The following is a 19616-nucleotide window of genomic DNA, read 5'->3' on the forward strand; positions in this document are numbered from 1 at the left end:
CTGCATGTATGGCCCAACTGTAATTGAGCCATTTCCAAATGCCCCAGCAATGGAGTAAGGGGACACAAGACAGCATTCTTTGCCGAAAGTCCCTAGTTCTCACCCAAAACTTCTGGCAAGTTCCAGGTGAAGAAAAACTTTTGGGTGAAGGGGAAGTGAGTTGCCTATCCCAATAGCTGGAATCGGCTCAACAATGTTGAAGAAGCAGAAAAGGGACCACTGAACTCCTTTCAAGGGTCAGGAGAGAGAGAAATTCTGCTTCACTTGCAAGGAAGGGGTTACACGGCATGCTTCAGAGAGGAAATGGTGTCTGGGCAGAACCTTGTCCTTCTAAGATGGGGAAAATCCATTTCAAGTTAAAAGGAAACTGTGAACAAAGACCCAACAGAGGCAGGAAGTCAAGGCTTTGATGGGAGGTGAGGCACTGGCTGTGGTCCGTGGGAGCCCTGCTCTGAGGACAGCCTGGGACCAGAGGCTGTAAAGGAAACACTGGAATTCTACATACTGGAGGGTGTTCTTGCAGTGGTCACGCAGAGTCCGGAAACTCTCCCTTTGCAAAGGTGTTGTCTGTGTGCACAGAAGCAGCCATGATCGCGGACATCTATCTTAAGACCCTGTTTGTTTCCACTCTTGCAGAAGGAAACCCCGCTTGCCAACGCTGCATTCTGGGCAGCGAGGAGGGGAAACCTGGCCCTGCTGAAGCTGCTGTTAAACAGTGGTCGTGTGGATGTGGACTGCAGAGACAGTGTACGGAAGGACGTGGTATCTGCATGCCAGAGCACGCTTGTGCACGCACCAGGCATGCATGTGCTTCCTTCACATGCTCATACTTGTTCTTGTCTTTGCTTGCTTTATTCTTTCCCAAGAATCCCAAGGTGCAGTGGTGGGCCCAGAAACATGCTGAGCAAGTCAGAAAGCAGTGGTTTGCCCACACAGAAAAGAAAGTCTCCAACATAGGTGGGAAGGAGACTGGCAAGTTCCAAAAATAAAGGGCTGTTTAGTAAACAACTGTTAGAAAGGAGGACGGGAGGGAGAGGGTGGAGAGGGAGGGAGGGTAATCTAGAGCATGTGTGGGCTGCCGTGATTGCTATGATTTTCATACATGGATGCAAAGCCCGAGAAACTGAAGCCTCCATGGCTCCAGTCCTTTCCCTTTGGAAAAATGAGAGCTCCTGCCACTGGCAGGTCCCTTTCCAGCCAGAAGCCATCAATTTTCTGTTTAGCAAGATTTCTCCACATCCTCAGGCACAAGGAGTACCTCAAATAAGGAGATGGTTTTGAGGTTTGAAACAAAATGTTTCCAAAGGAGCCCTATGTCTTCCTTGAGCCGGGCTCTGCGATTTTCAACTTGGATGCACAAATTTGCCGAGTGAAAACCCCCAGCAGCCCCAGGAAGAAATGGCAAGATTGGCCCTAGTGTGTTCACTGGGTCAATAGGAACATCCTGATCCATTCTGTACCTTTTTCTGGATGGTTCTGGGCCTGGAATCTGAGTCATAAGAAATGCCCCAGCATAAAAGCATCTTCTGGAAGCAGAAGGTGGAGGAGAGTTGGAGGGGCCAGAGGGTGCCCGTTCAGCCTGGCACTGGTGCTCACACTGGTGGAGGAGCCATCATCATACCTTTGCACCTCCAAGCCTGGCCAGTCACAGCGCCTGCTGTCACTCAGACCCAGAACTACACAGCCAGACCACGTCTTTATGTATCGTCTCTTGTTAAATCTCCCCTCTGATTGCCCCAGTCTGAATATGCCATTTGCTCTTTGTCAGAACCCAGGCTTAAAGGGGACCCTGGGGACCTAGGGACCTGGGAACTGCCATCCTGGTCTTCCTTGGGTCTCAGTGGACAAGTTCCTGCCCCATACTGACCATCACGAAGGGGTAGTAACCAGATGCCACCTGTGACCTTTGTCTCTGACTGTTTTGGTGCCAACTCCCTCCCTTTTTTTTCCTTAAGTCATCCCTCTTCAGACACTGTGACATCCTCCGAGTTCCGGCTTTTGAAGGTCACTCTGCTGGACCTCACAGACCCACCTTTTCTAGTACCCTGAGTTACCTGTGCTACCACCCTTCCCACAGGGCTTATGCTGTGTCTAGCTGTCCAGCAGCTGTTTTGACAAGATTTTTGCTCCCACGAATAGACTAATAATAAGTATGCTTATCCATTGTGGGCGTGCTGGCCACTAGCCTGGTGGACTGGGTTGGAGTCAGGAGCTCATAGACAGGCGGAAGGAGAGAACGGACTCCACTGAGTTGTCATCTGACCTCCCCAGGTGTGCTGTAGTGTGCACCCCTCCCCCAACACGTGCACATCATACAGATACAGTAATAATAAAAGAAATAACATTTTAAAAGAAATTTAGTAGTTACTTACCAGGAGGTGTCTGCTTCACACCTCTAAATGACGGTGGTCTCAGGCATCTCGCTGTTCCTGAGGGCGGTCAGAGGTATGGAGGAACAGGGAGATGTGTGGCGACAGTGCAGGACTTCGCTCCCCTTGGAATGTCCTCACTGGACATCTGCCTCTTCCGCGTGGCACCGTGGAATCTGGATTCTAGGACTGTCACTGATTGTGGTGACTGATCTCTAGGCTGCCACTTCCCACTTATACCACCTAAGAAACCGGCAGGGAACTTTCGGATGCAGAGGGGGCTTTCTGGGGAACTGTTCTCAATCCAAGCAGCATTTTCAGACTTTTCCAAAGATGTAGAGAACAAATATTGAGTCTCCAGACCACATACTGCATGTCCAAAGCTTTGATTTGCTGACACTGTTCACCTGGGTTTCCTGAATTTTTGTTTTAATTTTCTGAAACAGAGTCTCAGTGCACAGCCAAAGCTACCCTGATACTTATTGGACTCACTGGCTGGCTCCATCTCTTGGCCCCATCTCTTACTTCATTGAAACAGGTTTATACTGCCATGCCTGGGGTCCTAAACTAATCCCAATTTATACTGCCATGCCTGGGGGTCCTAAACCCATCTTTGCTAATTTTTTTTTTGCTTTGTTCATCTATTTAATAATATTGATGTGAATTACAAGATTCTTGCAAATTTTTTAAATATATCAATGTATGTATTTCACTGTTTTTTTGTTTTGAGTCTTACTACCTTTATATACATTTATATATGCTTTGTTCAAAACCAGTTTGCTTTAAAATATATTTTTAACTTCAATCAATAAAATGAAATGTTCTTAATATTCTGGGAATCAAAAATCTGTCAAGCTAAGGGTTTTAAAGGAAAGGAACATTATTGTGTGTTTACTAGGATACCTCTTATGCTCTTTCTCTAGTGAATCAATTGATCATAGTTTAGAACTGAAATGTAATCAATCTATAAAGGTATATTTTTCTACTTATTTTATTCATCTTTTCTTTCAAATGGATTAGCCTAAGTTTTTTTTCCTTTCTCTTTTATAGATTAACTTTATTTTTAAGGCTATTTCCCCTTTTAAAATTTTTCTTTAAATTGCATGCATGTATATCTGTGTGCATTTATGTCGTCACATGAATGCATTTTTAACCCCTGCACCTCTCCAGCCTCTGGAAGCATGGCCCTTCTGCACTGGCAGTATGCCTTCTTAACCCCTGGGCTTGATACTTTCTTCTGCTTGATATAGATATATATCCTTACATCTCATGTAGAAGGATGTATTTAAAGTGTGTTTAAACAAATTGTCTTTAAACCAAGAGTCCACTTGAGGTGCTGTAATAAATTACCTGAGCCTGGGTAGTTTATAAACAACAGAAATTATTGTTTACAGTCATGTTGGCTGGGAAATCAAGACCCAGGTGCCAGCAGATTTGGTGTCTGCTAAGAGTCCTGTCTATAGAACAAGGCAGGAGCCCCCCCCCCCCAGGTGAGCACTAATCCACTTGGGGGCAAGTCCCTCCTGTCTTAATAACTTCCTAAAAGGCCTGCCTCTTAAAGCCACTGCAATGGGAATTAGATTTCAGCATGAATTTTGGAGAACACATTCATTCCGCAGCACCAAGAATTTGCCTATTTCTCGTCTAAAAGAAAGTTGTCCACATTCAGGAAGAAGTTAGGCATAGAAAGATTGTCACTCCAGTCAGGACGACTCCAGGGGAAGGAGTTCAACAGTAAATAAATGGAGAAGCCAGAATTAAAAGACACCATCCATGAAATGGGCCTAACAGCAATCTACAGAACATTCCGCTCAGGCCCCAAAGAATATACATTCTACTCAGCAGCTCATGGAAGTTTCTCGAAACAGACCATATTCTGAGATACAAAAACACTCTTAACAACTCAGAAAAAATGAGCTAACCCCGTGAATGCTTTGACCACACAATGCAATAAAAATTAAAGTCAGCAGCTAAAGACTCTCTCATAACTACAGGAACTCATGGAAATTAAACAATACATTACTGAACAAGTCAAAGAAGAAATCAAAAGACTTTTTTAATTAAAATAAAATGTGGTTGACTCTTAAGAAGCCCATGTCCATAGTTGATGACATGGACATTTTTTTCCCTGAGATTCTCTCTCTTTCCCTTAATTTAATGCCTAAATCTGAGTTAAAACTTTTTCTAAATAAACTCCCACTTCTTCAAAAAATAAATAAATAAAACAGAAAAGTTTTTTAGACACAAACTCGTTATGTAGTCGGGGAGAGAGAGAGAAGACAATTTAGACAATCTAAAAGACTAATTAGTTAAATAGTGTCCTCTGGACAATGACATGGTCACAGATCTCATGAACTCACTGCAGCTGTGGTCACCTACACATGGCACATGCCTGCACATGCCTGCACACGCCTGCTCACGCCTGCGCAAGAACAAACCAACAGTCAACATTGTAGCAGATGGCACTGATTGGATTCAGCTTTACAGAGAGGAGACAGGAGAGGACATGGAGGGAAAGAGGGAAAGGTTCGGAGTGGAAACAATCAACTTACAAAAACAATAAAACCTTTCCAAATCCAGAAAAGCAGCTGGTAACATTCAACTCACTTTTGAATTAATCGCAGTGTTTTGAATCAGAAGTCATTCCGTGTGGGTCATAAAATGAGAAGAACATTGTATCATTGTTGGCTTAAAATGGCGTCTAGATGCTTCACTTGCACTGTTTCTGAAGGAGACGGATGTAAGGAAATTTTCCCCTGCAGTCGGCATCACAGTTACTTGAGCCGTTCATCTCATGTGCCCTGTAGTCTCCTCCAGGCCCCTCTCTACCATAAGAGCATAACGTTCATCTCTTTCCCTCCGTGCAGCACGGCACCACACTCCTCATGGTCGCCTCCTACGCTGGCCACATAGACTGCGTGAGGGAGCTGGTTCTGCAGGGCGCGGACATCAACCTCCAGAGAGAGGTAAGTCAGGTTGTGCACATGGATAAAAATGCCCAGGATAAGAGGTCTGCAGTCTTTAAGGCAGTAAACTGCTTGAGAGGATAAAAGTTGCCATTGCTTTGCTCCACACCTAAAATAAACTCTGGGAATGAAGCATCTTCAAGTGTATTCATTCGTCTGTGCCGTCATAGCAGAATAACTGGTGCTGGGTATTTTATTGTAAAAATAGAGGGCTATCTAGTTCACAGTTTTCAAGACTGAAAATCTCAGATTAGGAGTTGCGTCTGTTTGGCATCTGTGAGGGCTTCCTTGGCTGCCTCACAACATGACACAGTTACAGAGAGGAGAAAGAAATGACCACAAGCCAAAGACACCGAGCACAAAGTACGCCTGTTTTTTAACAAGCCATGATTGTGAGAACTAGCCCCTCCTTACTCTACTGACACCCACTGTAGTTCTACCCACAACCCCCTTACCCTGTTGCCTACATCTTAAAGGTTCCACTTCCTCCATATCACCACATGGACACTCAGCTCCTAGCTCTGAATCTTTAGACGACACATCCAAACCATGTGTGGTCCATACCAGCATAGTTATAAAGAGGTTTTGATAAAAAAAAAAAAAACTTGGGCAGAATCCAAAAACTTGCTTCTGAAAGTTTAGAGAGTACCCAAGATTCTTTCTGGTGTTTTTTTTTTATTAAGAGAAAATATTTATTTTTCAGCAATTTTTTGATACATTAATTTGATGATTATAGCAGCTGAGGTAATTTTTATGTATAAAATCTGTCATGTAGTTGGGTACAATAATCCCTAGCTGATAGGATCTAGATTCCATTCTGAAAGGTGAATTAAGTATTAAGTATATAAGCTTTCCTCCTGAAGCTCAGGACAGTCAAACATTTTTGTCTCAGACATGAATCAGTACTTCTTCCTCTCTTGGGATGAGATACTGTGGAATTTATAGGAATTTCCCAGATATTACTGTATTTTTTTGTCCGCAGCCTATTTATCATGAAACTTGGTCCTCACAAAACAACACTTACAGATCTCTTTTCCACCTGGCACTGGTATTAAGTAAGCGCTCCAAAAGGGTCACATGGGGGGACGATGAAGTAAAATGTGGGCGCATTGGTCAAGGTTGGTCTCAACACAGCTCCAGCTGTGGCCCAACCTAGAGCAGCGGCAAGATGGCGGCAGCATTTTAACATGCTTTGGAGGTTAGGTCTAAGGAGGCCTCATATATTTCCAAGCTGATGCAGGACCTGGTTAGACAAAGCCTTGGGGAGATGTGTAAATTTGGCCTCTCAGTTCACACAGACCCAGGTATGAGATGGACATCCAGGGACAGGTCCTAGACATAGTGGACCCTTGACTTTCTTCCTTTGGCCTGATTCCACAATCTGCCTTACCTCTGTCAGGCCTTCACCTACCACTAAATCTTAGAGGCCTAGTCTGTGGACTGGACGAACAACCACTGACCCAGAGCCCTTACGAGACTGGTCTACAGAGAGAAGCAGTGTAGATACTGCCGTCAGTTTGGCCCGTCTTCTCACACAGGGTCTCCTGGGCAATCTTCACAACACTAGGTCCTTGTTTCACACGGTTCTTCACATCAGCTGCTGAAATAAAATGTTTCTCTGCGATAAAGATGTTTGAGCTCATTTGGAGATGTATTTTAAAATTACCCACATCTTTTTCTCTTTCTGCTTTATAGTCCTTGTTTAAAACACAAAACGGGTTTTCTCTAATAAAAACAATGCAGTCCAGAGCTGCTTATTCAAAAATTCAGTCCCAAAGGGCAGGTACACTGTGTCCAAAAACCTCTTGAGAACAACTGAGAGGGGCAGAGCAAAGAGAAACAATGGGCTTCTAGCTGGTGTGTGGCTTTGTGGTTTTATGTTTATTCATTGATTTGGTCACAGTGACTCAACTAAGCTAGAGATGGAAACCTTCGTGCCCTGAGGACAATAGCTCTTGAGGACTGGACTGGAGCACATTCAGTCCAGAGATAAATTGTGTCCCAGATGACGATGCTCTGGGCATTTCCAGCAGTTGCTCTAAGCTCCTGAGCCCATGCCAGCCTCGAGCAATATAAGTACTAACCTAGAGGAAGACTCCATCAGGGAACTTTGGAATATACTTTTGCAGCAAGCTTAAACCAGGCCCCACTGCTAAGCCATTTGCAGCATCAGAATGTTTTCTTAGAATTTCCATAACCTTGCTTTCCTAGACATACAGCGCTTGCTAGACCAACTGGAGATCAATGGTCCTGAGGGCAGACACTAGCGATCCAGCATGGTGGCTGATTGAAAGCTTCTGGAAGTCGGCCTAGAGTCCTGGGCTTCAGAAGGAAAGCTTGTATACTGAAGACTTTATACATAAAAATTACCTCAGCTACTATGATCATCAATTTAGTTAATGTATCAAAAAAATTATTGAAAAATAAATATTTTCTCTTAATAAAAAAAAAAAACACCAGAAAGAATCCTGGGTACTCTCTAAACTTTTTTTCAGAAGCAAGTTTTTTTATTCAGCAAAACCTCTTTATAACTATGCTGGAACTTAGCACTATTCACTGTCAGAGAGCAATGCACAGATGTTGCAGGTTCGGGTCTGTAGGAAACCTTAGGGCAAGCAGAAGGGCTCTGGGAAAGGTCATGTCACCTTTCCTCTTGGGGCACAGCTGGAGGTAGGGTATTAAACCTGCAAAGCTGTTAGATGCTGTGACTCAGTGTCCTATCCCTTTGAGAATGGATCACAGAGTGACCAGTGCAGTCCACAGGACCCGGGATGCTCCCTTAGACCTTAGGCCTGCTCGGAATCAGTACCTCCCATCCAGGTGAGCTGTGGGAAGAGGGCTTTTCTCGGAGCCTGGAGAAGTGTGTCGGTTTCACCAAAAGCCGACTGTAAAGGCGATGGGCATTTTCTCTTTTCTTCTTCTTTTTTATTTTATTTTTTTGCAATTCTTTCTCTGTGTGCAGTACGATTACATTCACTGCCATTGCCCCCTTATTCCCTCTTGTTCCCACTGTCACCCCTCTTCCCAGATATCCCCATGATGAGCAACTTCATAGAAATGATATGCATTGGCCACGGCTGTGCTACCAAGAATTTGTTCGTGTGACACTATGATTTGGGTACCAGTCTTTGACTAGGCTTCGAAGGAAAGTTGCTAAAAATACCATGTTTGAGTCGGCTGAAAATGTGAAGTTAGACTGCTAGTGGTTAATATGTCCAGTTTTGCAAAATGTTTTGTCCATTTCTGCTCTGACCTCCAGCTAGAGGATTTGTAAGTAAATTGTTTAGATCCCTTCTCCCTCCCGCCCTTTTCTTTCTTTTCTTCTTTGCATTGATTGTTTGCTACTCTGAATTACTAAATTCAGGAACCACAATTCTACCACCAGAATTCTTCCATGTTTTAATTTCTTCTGCTTCCCCCAAACACTGTACCAAGAATATTTGTTGCCTGTAGCCATTACAACAGATCACAATGACCTGGATGGTTTAAGGCAACAGAAATTAATTATCTAGTAGATCTGGAGGCCAGAGATCTAAATTTGGAGTGTAGGTTGGGCCTCGTTCCCTCTTTAGGCATAACCAAGCCATGGCCTCCAGGCCATAAGCACCCCACAAAACCATGAACTTCCTAGAAATGTTAGGAGACTTTGGTGAATTATTTGCAGCTCATTTACACAGTCCCCAAGCAGGTCTCTGCTGCCTCTAGAGCTGGTGCTACCCCATCCCCTGGCTCTGGCTGCAGTGCCCCAGTAATCAAATGTGTGGTCTTTCTCCTGACACACATCCCCCTTCATCAATCTTATTTATTATCCTTACCAAAGTAAATAGACACAAAACTGACCATCTTAAAATATGCAGCTATGGTACTGTGGATACATTCTCAGTGCTGTGTAACCACGGCTGCATCTTCTCTGAAACTCTTTCCAAGTGGCTGTGCCCACTAGACAATAACTCCTCCTCCTCCCTCCCCTAGCTGCTGGCAACCATCTCCTTACTTTCTGTCTGCATGAGTTTGTGTTCTTCAGACACCGTAGCAGAGTCTAACAGTGTTTGTCCTTGTGGAACAGGCTTCCTCCGTGTAACAGATCTTTACCTTCATCCATGTTGTGGTCTCTCTCATCATCCCCGTCCTTTTAAAGCTAACCTTCTGCCTTGCCGGCAATGCCATGCCACTCCCGTTTGCCCACAGATGGACGTTGCCACTGCTCCCATGTTTTAACTCTTGCAAACAAGATTTTCTTCTCACTCTTTCTGGGCTTTTTGCTTTCTTTTGTTTGAGCTTAGTTTGAGTTTTTGAGATAGGATACACTATATGAGGCCCAGGCTGGCCTCAAACTTTTGATCTTGTTGCCTCGGCCTACTGATGGCTGGGATTATAGGCCTGTGCTACTGTGGCACAGTTCACAGAGCTTAGCAAGGAGTTTGGCTCTGTTTTGCACTTAAAAGGACACTCGTCACTGTCCAGGTGATGCAGAGTGAGTGCCGTAGGGAGTTTCTGTCCTGCAGCCACTCTTTAATAAACACACCGAGACTCATATTAATTACAAACGCTCGGCCAATAGCTCAGGCTTTTGCTAAATAGCTCTTACATTTTAAGCAAACCCATATTCCTTATTTATGCTCTGCCGCATGGCAGTGCCTTTATTAGCACGACACATTCATCCTGCTCCCTTTGCGTCTGGTGACTCCTGACTCCACCCTTCTCCTTCCCAGCATTATCCTGTTTAGCTATTGGCCAGTCAGCTTCTCTATTAAACCAACCACAGTGACAGATCTTCACAGTGTACAAAAGGATTCCTCCACAGCGGAGTGCCTCCTCTCCAGATCCTCAATTCCATCCTTCATGACATAGAGCAATGGTATGTCCTGGAATCGGGACGCAGTCTGATCCTCTGGGGAGGACCATCCTCTCGTACAAGAATGAAGTCTTCCTCTCATTTTATTTCTCTCATCAGGAACTAGCAACAGGGGCTAGAGATGTAACTCAGTGATAACTAGAGCACTGACTGCCCTTCCAGAGGACCCAGGTTCAATTCCCAGCACCCACATGGTAGCTAACAACTGTCTATAACTCCAGTTTCAGAGGCTCTTATGCACTATGCTGGCCTCCGTGGGCACTACACACACACACACACACACACACACACACACACACACAGTGCACTAACACATGTGCAGACAAAACACATTTAAAAAGATAAAATTTTTTAAAAAGGAAGAAAATCACAACAAATCAAATGTGGCCCTCTTGGAGCTAGAAGGTGTCTGTGCAAACATACTACTCTCTGTTTTATTTGCAAATTATTTTTGTTAATGTCTCTTTAAAGCCGTCCCCTCTCTCCCAGTCAGGTACCACTGCCCTGTTCTTTGCTGCCCAGCAAGGCCATAATGACGTCGTGAGATTTCTCTTCGGATTTGGAGCATCCACTGAATGTAGGACCAAAGTAAGAAAATGGAGATCTTGATTTTTTACATCCTTTTAAGACCTTCTGCAGCCACGCATTCATTTTCTCCTAATCTGTGGCACAAATATGTGCTTCTCTTGCTGGAAGATTCTGAAGCCGAAGGAAGTGGGTTTCGTGGGGTTACAAGTGGTTCAGGGTTGGCCAGTGTCTGGGATTCCTTCTAAGTTTTACACTTGGAAAATTTCATGGGGAATTACTTCAGTTCTTTCTTGCATCATTGATTTTCTGTTCAGGGACACTAAATTATAGCCATGTGTCTCTCTAACAACTCTATTTCTGTGTTTATTCTATTTTTATATTAGTTCCAATAGGAGTTATTGGAAGTATGACTTGGTCCTAGTGAGCCAGGCACTGTGGCATGCATCTATACTTTCAGCCCTGAGGGTGAGGGGCAAGAGAGACATGAGGACCCCAAAGGCAAGCAGTGTAGAGAAGATGATATGCTCCAGGTTCAGTAACAGACACTGTCTCAAAAACATAACTGCAGTTGAGGAAGATATCATGATGTCAACCTCTGACCTCCACATGCACCCACATGGGCACGCCTGTGCAGATACATGCACATAAGCTCATATGCCAGCTCACACACACACACACATGTTACAAGTTCACTGACCCTAAATCTCCAGCCCAGAAACTAAGTCAGAATGGTCATACATGACCACATGTCTACTCCAGTCAGCTTCTTGCTTAACAAGTTAATATTGCCTAAAGCCTTTATGCGGGAGCCAGTTTGCTCCCACAAATCCACAGAACGCAGAATCCGGGATGAGTAGTTCCACAAGGTCAACCACAGCTGTTTGAAGAGCTTTCCGTAGGCAGAAGTGAATGTCAGGAGGTTCTGAGTTTTGATGTGAACCTGTCATCAAGACTGACTTGGTTTTAATAATCACCCTCTTTGTTATTAACTGCGTGCAACTTGTAGCCTGAAAATGTTTTTAATAAAAGAGTTTGGTCCTGTCAGAGCCACTGTATTTTACTGTTCTCTTACCTCATCAGGCAGAGAGAAGCAGAAAGTTGAGCTTCAAAGGCGCAATAGTCATTGCTGCTATCAAGCAATGTATGTTCCCCCTCTGGCCACCAGCCCCAGCCTTCTGCCCCTCTCCCCTCCATCTCCCACCCTTCAAGGCTAGTTCAGCCCTGATCCTTAGCAGACAGTCCCTTCCTCCAGGCCTTCTCTAGCTACTGCCATGCACCAGGATGGCCCTTGAACACAAGACCTCTATAGCAGACTACCACAGCCATCCCCCACATGACTAGTTAAAAGGCTACCCAAGACCTTATGAATCAGACCTTCTGAGGGTAGAATTTGTTTTAGATAAAATAAAAAAACTGCCCAAATTTAGGAACTACATGTCATATTTATAATTAGTATTTTAGTTAAGTCACGTGTGTTGAATTACTCCTAATTAGCCTAAATCTCCACATCAGAGCTCACAGAGCCAAACATCACTCCGAGGTGGAAAGCTGCTGCCTTACCAGAGGCACCTGGGGAAAGCCATTAAAGGCTCCCTGACCACAGACTCACTGAGTCAATGGTGTGATGTGGTTGGCACAAGTGCTTGGTCTAATTCCAGCTGCAGAGATAAAAGCGGAGTTGACGGAACAAAGGGATGCCCCACTCTGATTACAGCACTCTGCTCAGTCTCAGCGCCCGTGCTTTAGAGACCCGGACAAACTGGCACATGTTCAGGGGAAATACTAAGTACGACAGTGAGAAGCACGTGGACCATGGTGTCATCATCCGCTCTTTTAACAGAGGCCCATCTTGTCCCATGAAAACTATGGCTGTAGGCAGTTAAACATCTTAAACTCAGTGGCTTAGAACCAAATAGCACCACAAAGAGAAGCCAATGCTTGCCTTTTGTGCCCTTTGTTCCCTTTGGGCCCTTTGTGCCTCTGGGCAAAAGCTGTGGAAGGCTTTTCTGGTGACTCTGAGATGGCTTGGCAGCGCCTGGACGTGTGCTGCACCTCCTCGTTTGCTACAGGATATTTCATATTGATAATAACTTGGTAAGATAACTGCATTGTGTCCCTGGCAGGTTACACAAGTGCACAACATGTGCATGTCCTCAAGATGAAATCTTTCATAATTGTAAAGAGATGAGCCAGGCGGTGGTGTCGCACACCTTTAATCCCAGCACTCAGGAGGCAGAAGCAGGCAGATCTCTGTGAGTTCGAGGCCAGTCTGTTCTACCATGCGAGTTCCAGGACAGACAGGACTGTCACACAGAGAAACCCTGTTGTGAAAAACAAAAATGAAAACAAACAAAAAAAAAGACAGGAAGGAAAGAAGGGAGGGAGGGAGGGAGGGAGGGAGGGAAGGAGAGAGGGAGGGAGGGAGGGAGGAAAAAGAAAAGGTGAGCGACTGGAGAGACAACTCCATATTTAAGAGCACCTGGTGCTCTTCCAGAGGACCAGAGTTCAGTGCCAGCACCCATGTTGGATAGCTCACAGTCTTCTGCAACTCCAGTTCCAGGGGATCCAACATCTCTTCTGACCACTGTGGACTCTCCAGGCACCCCACATATACATGCCATACACTCAGACACACAGGCATACACATACATACAAGTAAAAATAAAATAAGCCTTTAAAAATAAAGACAAGGTAAAAGAGATAACAGAAGGAAGATGTGTTTATTATCTCCGGGAATATTCTCTTCCAACTCTATGTGAAGAGTATGCTTGGTAAAATGCAATACAGTGTCCTTTCCTTCCATAGGATGGGGGCACTGCCCTGTTGGCTGCCAGTCAGTATGGACACATGCCAGTGGTGGAGACCTTGCTGAAACACGGAGCCAACATCCACGACCAACTTTATGTGAGTGTCACCCCACTGACCACATCTAACATCAATCTAATCCCAATGTCAGGAATGCCACCTTCAAGTACCGGTTAGAGCACAGTGGGGTTCTCTCTCTTTTTGAAGATTTATAAGTATGTGTGCAAGGGTGTGTGTGTGTGTGTGTGTGTGTGTATGTATGTATGATGAATGCCAGTGCCCACAGAGGTCAGAGGTGTCAGGTCTGCTGGAGCTGGGTTTACAGGCAGTTGTGAGCCACCAGATATGGGTGCTGGGAATTGAACTCAGGTCCTCAGAAGGAAAAGCCAATGCTCTTAACCACTGAGCCATCTCTCCAGCCCTGCACAGTGGGATTTCCATCTGAGACATCAAGGGAAATGGGCTGATGAGATGAGCTTTGCCTGTCATGGAAACCATGACCCTTCTAAATCTCTTGGACACCTGGCACACTTCGCTTGTGCAGTCAGCTGCCCCCCTCAGACACGTGTTTACTCGAGCCATGACGAGCCATATGGTCCAGCAGATGGACTGTACCCGCCTGTTGTAGACACTAGTGCAGAAAGGCTTCAAGAAGAGAAGAGAAACGAGAGGTGAGCCTTGGAGATGCGTGCACAAGGTAGGACCGTGCAGGGCATCTGCTGCCACTGGGAGTCTCTTTCCAGCTAATTGGCAATTAGTGCACAGCCCAGGGGCCTTTTTAATTGTCACTGTAATTCCATAGGCTCCCTGACAAAGGTTATTATCCTGGTTTTGTAGGAAAAATAAAATATGGAAAGATGAGCTGACTTGACAGAGTCTGGGATGGGGGCAGGGGAGAGTCCTGCTTCCAATTATACGGGAACTGTGTTTTAGGCCATTCCTCAAGTACACTGTGAGCCCTTATGCCGAAGGCGCCAGGTTTGCATAGTCAGGTAATGTGTGGGTGTGCAGGTTTCCATTTGGATAGCCTGTTCAGAGCTTCCCTCGTTAACTGACAAATCACAGGCCTCTTTGAAGCCCACAGCAGCAACTAGCCTTACCCTCTGGCACTTCAGAGATAATAAGGTTTGGGACCTGAGATCCTTGCTAACTCTCCAACAAGTGCTTCTCCGTCTGGCTGCCCATTAAACACACCTGTTGTGTGGTCCAAACCACCAGTTCCCAGGCCTCCCCTCAGACCAGCAGAGCCAGGCTCTGTTGGCACAGCTGCAGCCTGAGGAGGTTCTGACGCGTGCTTGAGTCTGAGCACCACAGGCAGAGATGGAAAGATGGCTCAGTGCTTTGCTGTGCAGGCGGGAGAACCTGAGCCTGGATCTGGAGCACCACATACAAAGCCAGGCTCTTGGTGTGTACTTGTAATCCCAGCACCGAGAAGAGGAGGGGGAGGGTTCTGGGGCCAGTCTAGCCAAACTGGTAACGAGCTGTGGCTTCAGTGAGACCCTAGCTCCAAAAATAGGGTGAAGAGCAGTTGACCTTTAACCTATACACTTGAGTATGCATGCACACATGGATCCACACATGTGCACACACATAAACACATACTTATACCACACACATACACACAAAGGGAAAACAAATGTATGTCCAAAGCTTTGGACACCTCTCTGTGGATCAATGTAAATAAAGAATAGCTGAGAATCTGGGCTACTGCCATGTGGGGCTGGATAGAATCGGCTTCCAGAAACTTCACAAATAGAAGTTTTGTTTGCACAACATGGACCCTGAGTTAGCAGTCCAAATTGAGGGTAAATACAAATTTTGTACTCATTAGACAATATTCTTCCAGAATGCTCTTGGAAGGATAGACTTCAGCTGAATTCACAGGAAATTTCTCTCTGCTGTAAGAAGAATTGGGAAATTTCATGTGCTGCAAATTCATTTTTACTTTTTGTAAAACGGTGCAAATATCTCTATTAAAAATAATTGGCCTGGATGTGGTGGTGTACATCTTTGATCCCAGTACTAAGGAGTTCAAGGACAGCTTGGTCCACATAGTGAGTTCTAATCCAGGCAGGACTGCAGAGTGAGACCCTGTACTAAAAAATAAAATAAAAATAATGGGGATGGGGTACATGCCGAAGATCTCTGGAAACAAGTGGGAGAGGAAAGTTGTGATGCCCCGTAAGGGACTCAGTGTGTGGACAGTCCAGCTCAGAGACCAGGTTAGCCTCAGCTGAGGCATGGGGAACTTTCTGTGCCAATAACCGAGGAGCCACTGAAATCTGTAACCATTACCAAACATCTTCCTAAAAATCTGTACAGGCTGGTTTGTTTTTAATGATTGCCTCGAGGGTAATCTGGTAGCTCCTCAGACACCCAGTGGAAATCCAGCCCCACCCAGGTGGCACGCCTGTTGGGCTTGTGCCGAGAAAGGCCTTTGGGATCTCAAGCTTGCCTCGCACACCCAGCACAAAGTGTGGGGATTAGCTGGGTGTTAACTCCACAAGGGCGCGTCCAGGTTTTCTACTGTGGAGTAGAAACGTTTGCCCTGTGCACACATACTCTGCAGTGAGTATGGACAAACGCAGCCTATAAATTTGCTGAAATCAAATGCGTCTGAGAAAGAAAACAAAGAAGTGCTTCCCAAACACAGAAAAGTTCACAGAGATGGGCTCTTGCTTTGGGCGTGGTGCAAATTGCCCTTTGTGTTCATAGACATTGCTGGCGTCTGCTGGCCTGACAGGGAGCAGCGAGGTGGAGAATCTTTCTAAGGCAGGTTTCCTGAAATCATTGTGTGTGCGTGCATGCGTGCGTGTGTGTGTGTGTGTGTGTGTGTGTGTGTGTGTGTGTGTGTGCGTGCTAGGCTAGCACTCTGCTGCTGAGCCACCATGCCTTTTTAATACTTGGAGAAACTGCATGTTGTGGGACATGGATAAAGGAGAAAGAGGGAGATGCCAAGGGAAAGACACTAACTCCCAATTCATAGTCACAGAAAGTTTCTGGGGAAATGACTCAGTCAGTGCAGTGTTTGCTTCCTGGCATGAAGGATTTGATCCCCAAAACTCATGTTAGAAAGAGAGAGAGAAACAGAGACAGAGATGGAGAGAGAGAGGAAGGAAGGAAGGAAGGAAGGAAGGAAGGAAGGAAGGAAGGAAGGAAGGAAGGAAGGAAGGAAAGAAGGAAGGAAGGACTAAAGAGAGAGAAAGAAAGAAAGCTGGGTCTACTGGAGAGATATCTCAGCAGTTAAAAGCATGTGTTGCTTCTTGCAAAGGACCCAAGTTTAGTTCCAAGACCCCACATAGTGACACACAACCATTTGTAACTCCAGTTCTAGGGGATCCAAAGCCCACATTTGGCCTCTGGGTACCTAGATGCATGCCATGCACACACATATATATACAGACAAAACATTAATACACATAATAAAATAAATCTAAAAATACATTTTAAAAACCTGGGTGAGGTGGCTTTTGCATGATATCCCAGCACGTGGGACGTAGAGAGAAAGATCCCTCAGAGTCACTGGCCAGGCAGTGTGAACCAGGCTTTGAGTGAGAGATCTCAACAAAGTGAACAGTGCCTTCCTGAGGAATGACGCTAGAGGTTGTCCTCTGGCCTCCGTGTGTGTGTGTGTGTGTGTGTGTGTGTGTGTGTGTGCCATTTGTTTACATAATAGCTCATAGCTATTATTTAGCAATAGAACAGAAACAGAAAAGAAAATGCAAATGGGGAGCTTTATTAAGTATACATACCTTAATTTTCTTTTTAAATAAATATGAAGCCTGAATCTGAACACTTGTTCTCCCTCAGGATGGAGCCACTGCCCTCTTTCTAGCTGCCCAAGGAGGTTACTTGGATGTCATTCGACTGCTGCTGTCTTCAGGGGCAAAAGTCAACCAGCCAAGGCAGGTAATGTCATTGCCAAAGTCTACGGAGCATGTGGCGGGAGCGCCAAGGGCCGAGGCGGCATAGTCTGGCATAGAGCAGGCACCACAGACATCCCTCAGCTCCTCCGGCTGTGATAAGAAGTTAATCTTTGATTAAGATGGCTCGTGCTCCGTGCTTCGAGCTCAGCCAGATGCCTCTGAACTAAAGCTGACGTCACGTCTCAGTACTTTGAAAACTTGAGTGTTTAATGTCTGAGGTCAAGTACATACTCTGTCACCTCCTGTTCAAATAAATTATGACTGTGCTGAAGTTAGGAGTGTTGGCTGACCTGGGACAGAGGTAAACAGAGGCAAGTCCCTGCCCGGTCTCCCTGCTGATACGCTGCTGCCGCCGTATCTCCTGCCCTTGACATTGAAATTGTGACTAGGTCCTGTGCCTTCATCGCCCACAAGCCTACTGCCATTGAGACTTCACTCAACAGTACCTGCCGTCTGTCATCTGCTAACATCTGACAAATCAATTAGCTGATACTTAAAGCTCTTGAATGCAGGATAACACTGGGGCCAGTTTATAGATGGCAAATGTAAGGTAGCGTAGCTCTCTGTGTCATAGGAACCATCTGTGCTTTGAGGTTAAGGGCACATTGCTATGAAGGTTTTGTTTGTTTGTTTAGAAAAGTCAAACCGATTTCTTAAGCAATATTATATCCAAGGCAGGTTTCTATAATTGGTCTGGCATGGGAATGCCTGGGACTTTACATGACATATAGCAATGGGGACGCTCTAGATGAGTCTGTGTTCTGGCCGTAGACTTCTCGGGTCTTCATTAACCTAAGTACCTAATGAATAAGAGGAGTCTGGGTATAGCAGCTTTGCCGTCAACAATCCAGACTTCTAAACCAGTTCTGCCAATAACTTTGTTTTGGTTACTGGCGGTTGGTTTTGTTTTTAAGATAGGGTCTCACTGTGTTGCCCAGGCTTGTCTCATCCTCATGATTCACCCTCTTTAGTGCTGGGATTGCAGGCATGCACCACTATGCCTACTTAGCTCTGTGGAGATTTTAAATCAAATTAAATATATTATTTGTGTGTGTGTGTGTGTGTGCGCGCGCGCGCGTGCTACAGAACATATGTGGAAATCAAAGGACAACTTTTATGAGCCTGCCCTTCCTTTCCACCTTGGATTGTGGGTTGGATTCAGGCCACCAGGCTGTGTCACAGCACTCTTACCCACCACGCCTCCTCGTGGACCCAGCTCTGTGATTCTGACAAGCAGGATGAGCCCATCAAGCCCTTCAAGCTTCCAGAGAGCTTTGATAATCATTTTATCAGCATTAGTCAGTATCCCCAGGGCAGTTACCATCCACCAGGTAGAGCTAGAAAGATGAATTACACGTTTTAAGCTTGTAAAGACTTTCTTAGTTTTACGTGGTCCTAGAACTTCCCGTGGGATGGAAGCAGTCTAGAAAAGCTGCACATCAGGATGAAGACATGACTCTCAGCAAAGCAAGCATGACAACCTCTGTCTGAGCCCAGAACCCATGTAAAAATGCCAAACATGGTGGCAAGCCTTTGTTAATCCTAGCACCGGAGAGGCTGAGACAGGCAGACCCCTGGAGCTCACTGACTAGCCAGCCTAATAGGTGAGCCACAGGCCAGTGAGAGACCCTGTCTCACAAAACAAGATCAATCGCTCCCGAAGAACTGCACCCATGGGCAACTTCTGGCCTTCACATAAACATACACATATGTGCACATAACACACACACACACCTACATATACATGAACGCATACACACAAAGAAAAAGAAAAAAATGTACATCAGGTCTTGCCAAAGCTGACATTTGGAAGTTGGAGTTTAATATCTTGCTAACTGGTCTTATTTGATGTGAAGGCTTTATTCTGTCATAATGGATGGAAGGAGCTGGTAGGCTTTGAGTGGCATGAATTTGATTTGGAGGTCATTGTCACCACAGGTGCCCCATGAACGTGAATGCCGGGGATTGTTGAGATTGCTAAGTGTCTTTTATTATATCTTTGCAAAGTAATATCTGTCACTTTAAGAAGCCTGTGTGTAAAATTCATTTCATTGTTCTTATTCCTACAGTCATGCTTGCTTAAAAACAATACCCAAGCTGATATGAGTTGGTATTTCAAAGACTGCATGGGTGCGTGTGCACTTGAACCTGAGTTGAAGCCAGGAGG

At 45.3% G+C, this 19616-nt stretch overlaps 1 protein-coding gene across 1 annotated transcript in view; it reads left to right on the plus strand.

The window, feature by feature from the left end:
- The window catches only part of Ankrd29 (ankyrin repeat domain 29), a 48731-nt gene that overhangs the window by 11173 nt on the left and 17942 nt on the right, over positions 1-19616 (plus strand). The window contains exons 2-6 of the mRNA XM_050160671.1: positions 637-747; positions 5237-5335; positions 10680-10778; positions 13524-13622; positions 17334-17432. Coding sequence (XP_050016628.1) covers positions 637-747; positions 5237-5335; positions 10680-10778; positions 13524-13622; positions 17334-17432 — 507 coding nt within the window. The remainder of the gene's footprint in view (positions 1-636; positions 748-5236; positions 5336-10679; positions 10779-13523; positions 13623-17333; positions 17433-19616) is intronic.

Source organism: Alexandromys fortis, unplaced genomic scaffold (genome assembly GCF_014885135.2).
Source record: "Alexandromys fortis isolate MF-2015 unplaced genomic scaffold, M_Fortis_MF-2015_v1.1 scaffold_104, whole genome shotgun sequence".
Classification (NCBI taxonomy): Eukaryota; Metazoa; Chordata; class Mammalia; order Rodentia; family Cricetidae; genus Alexandromys; species Alexandromys fortis.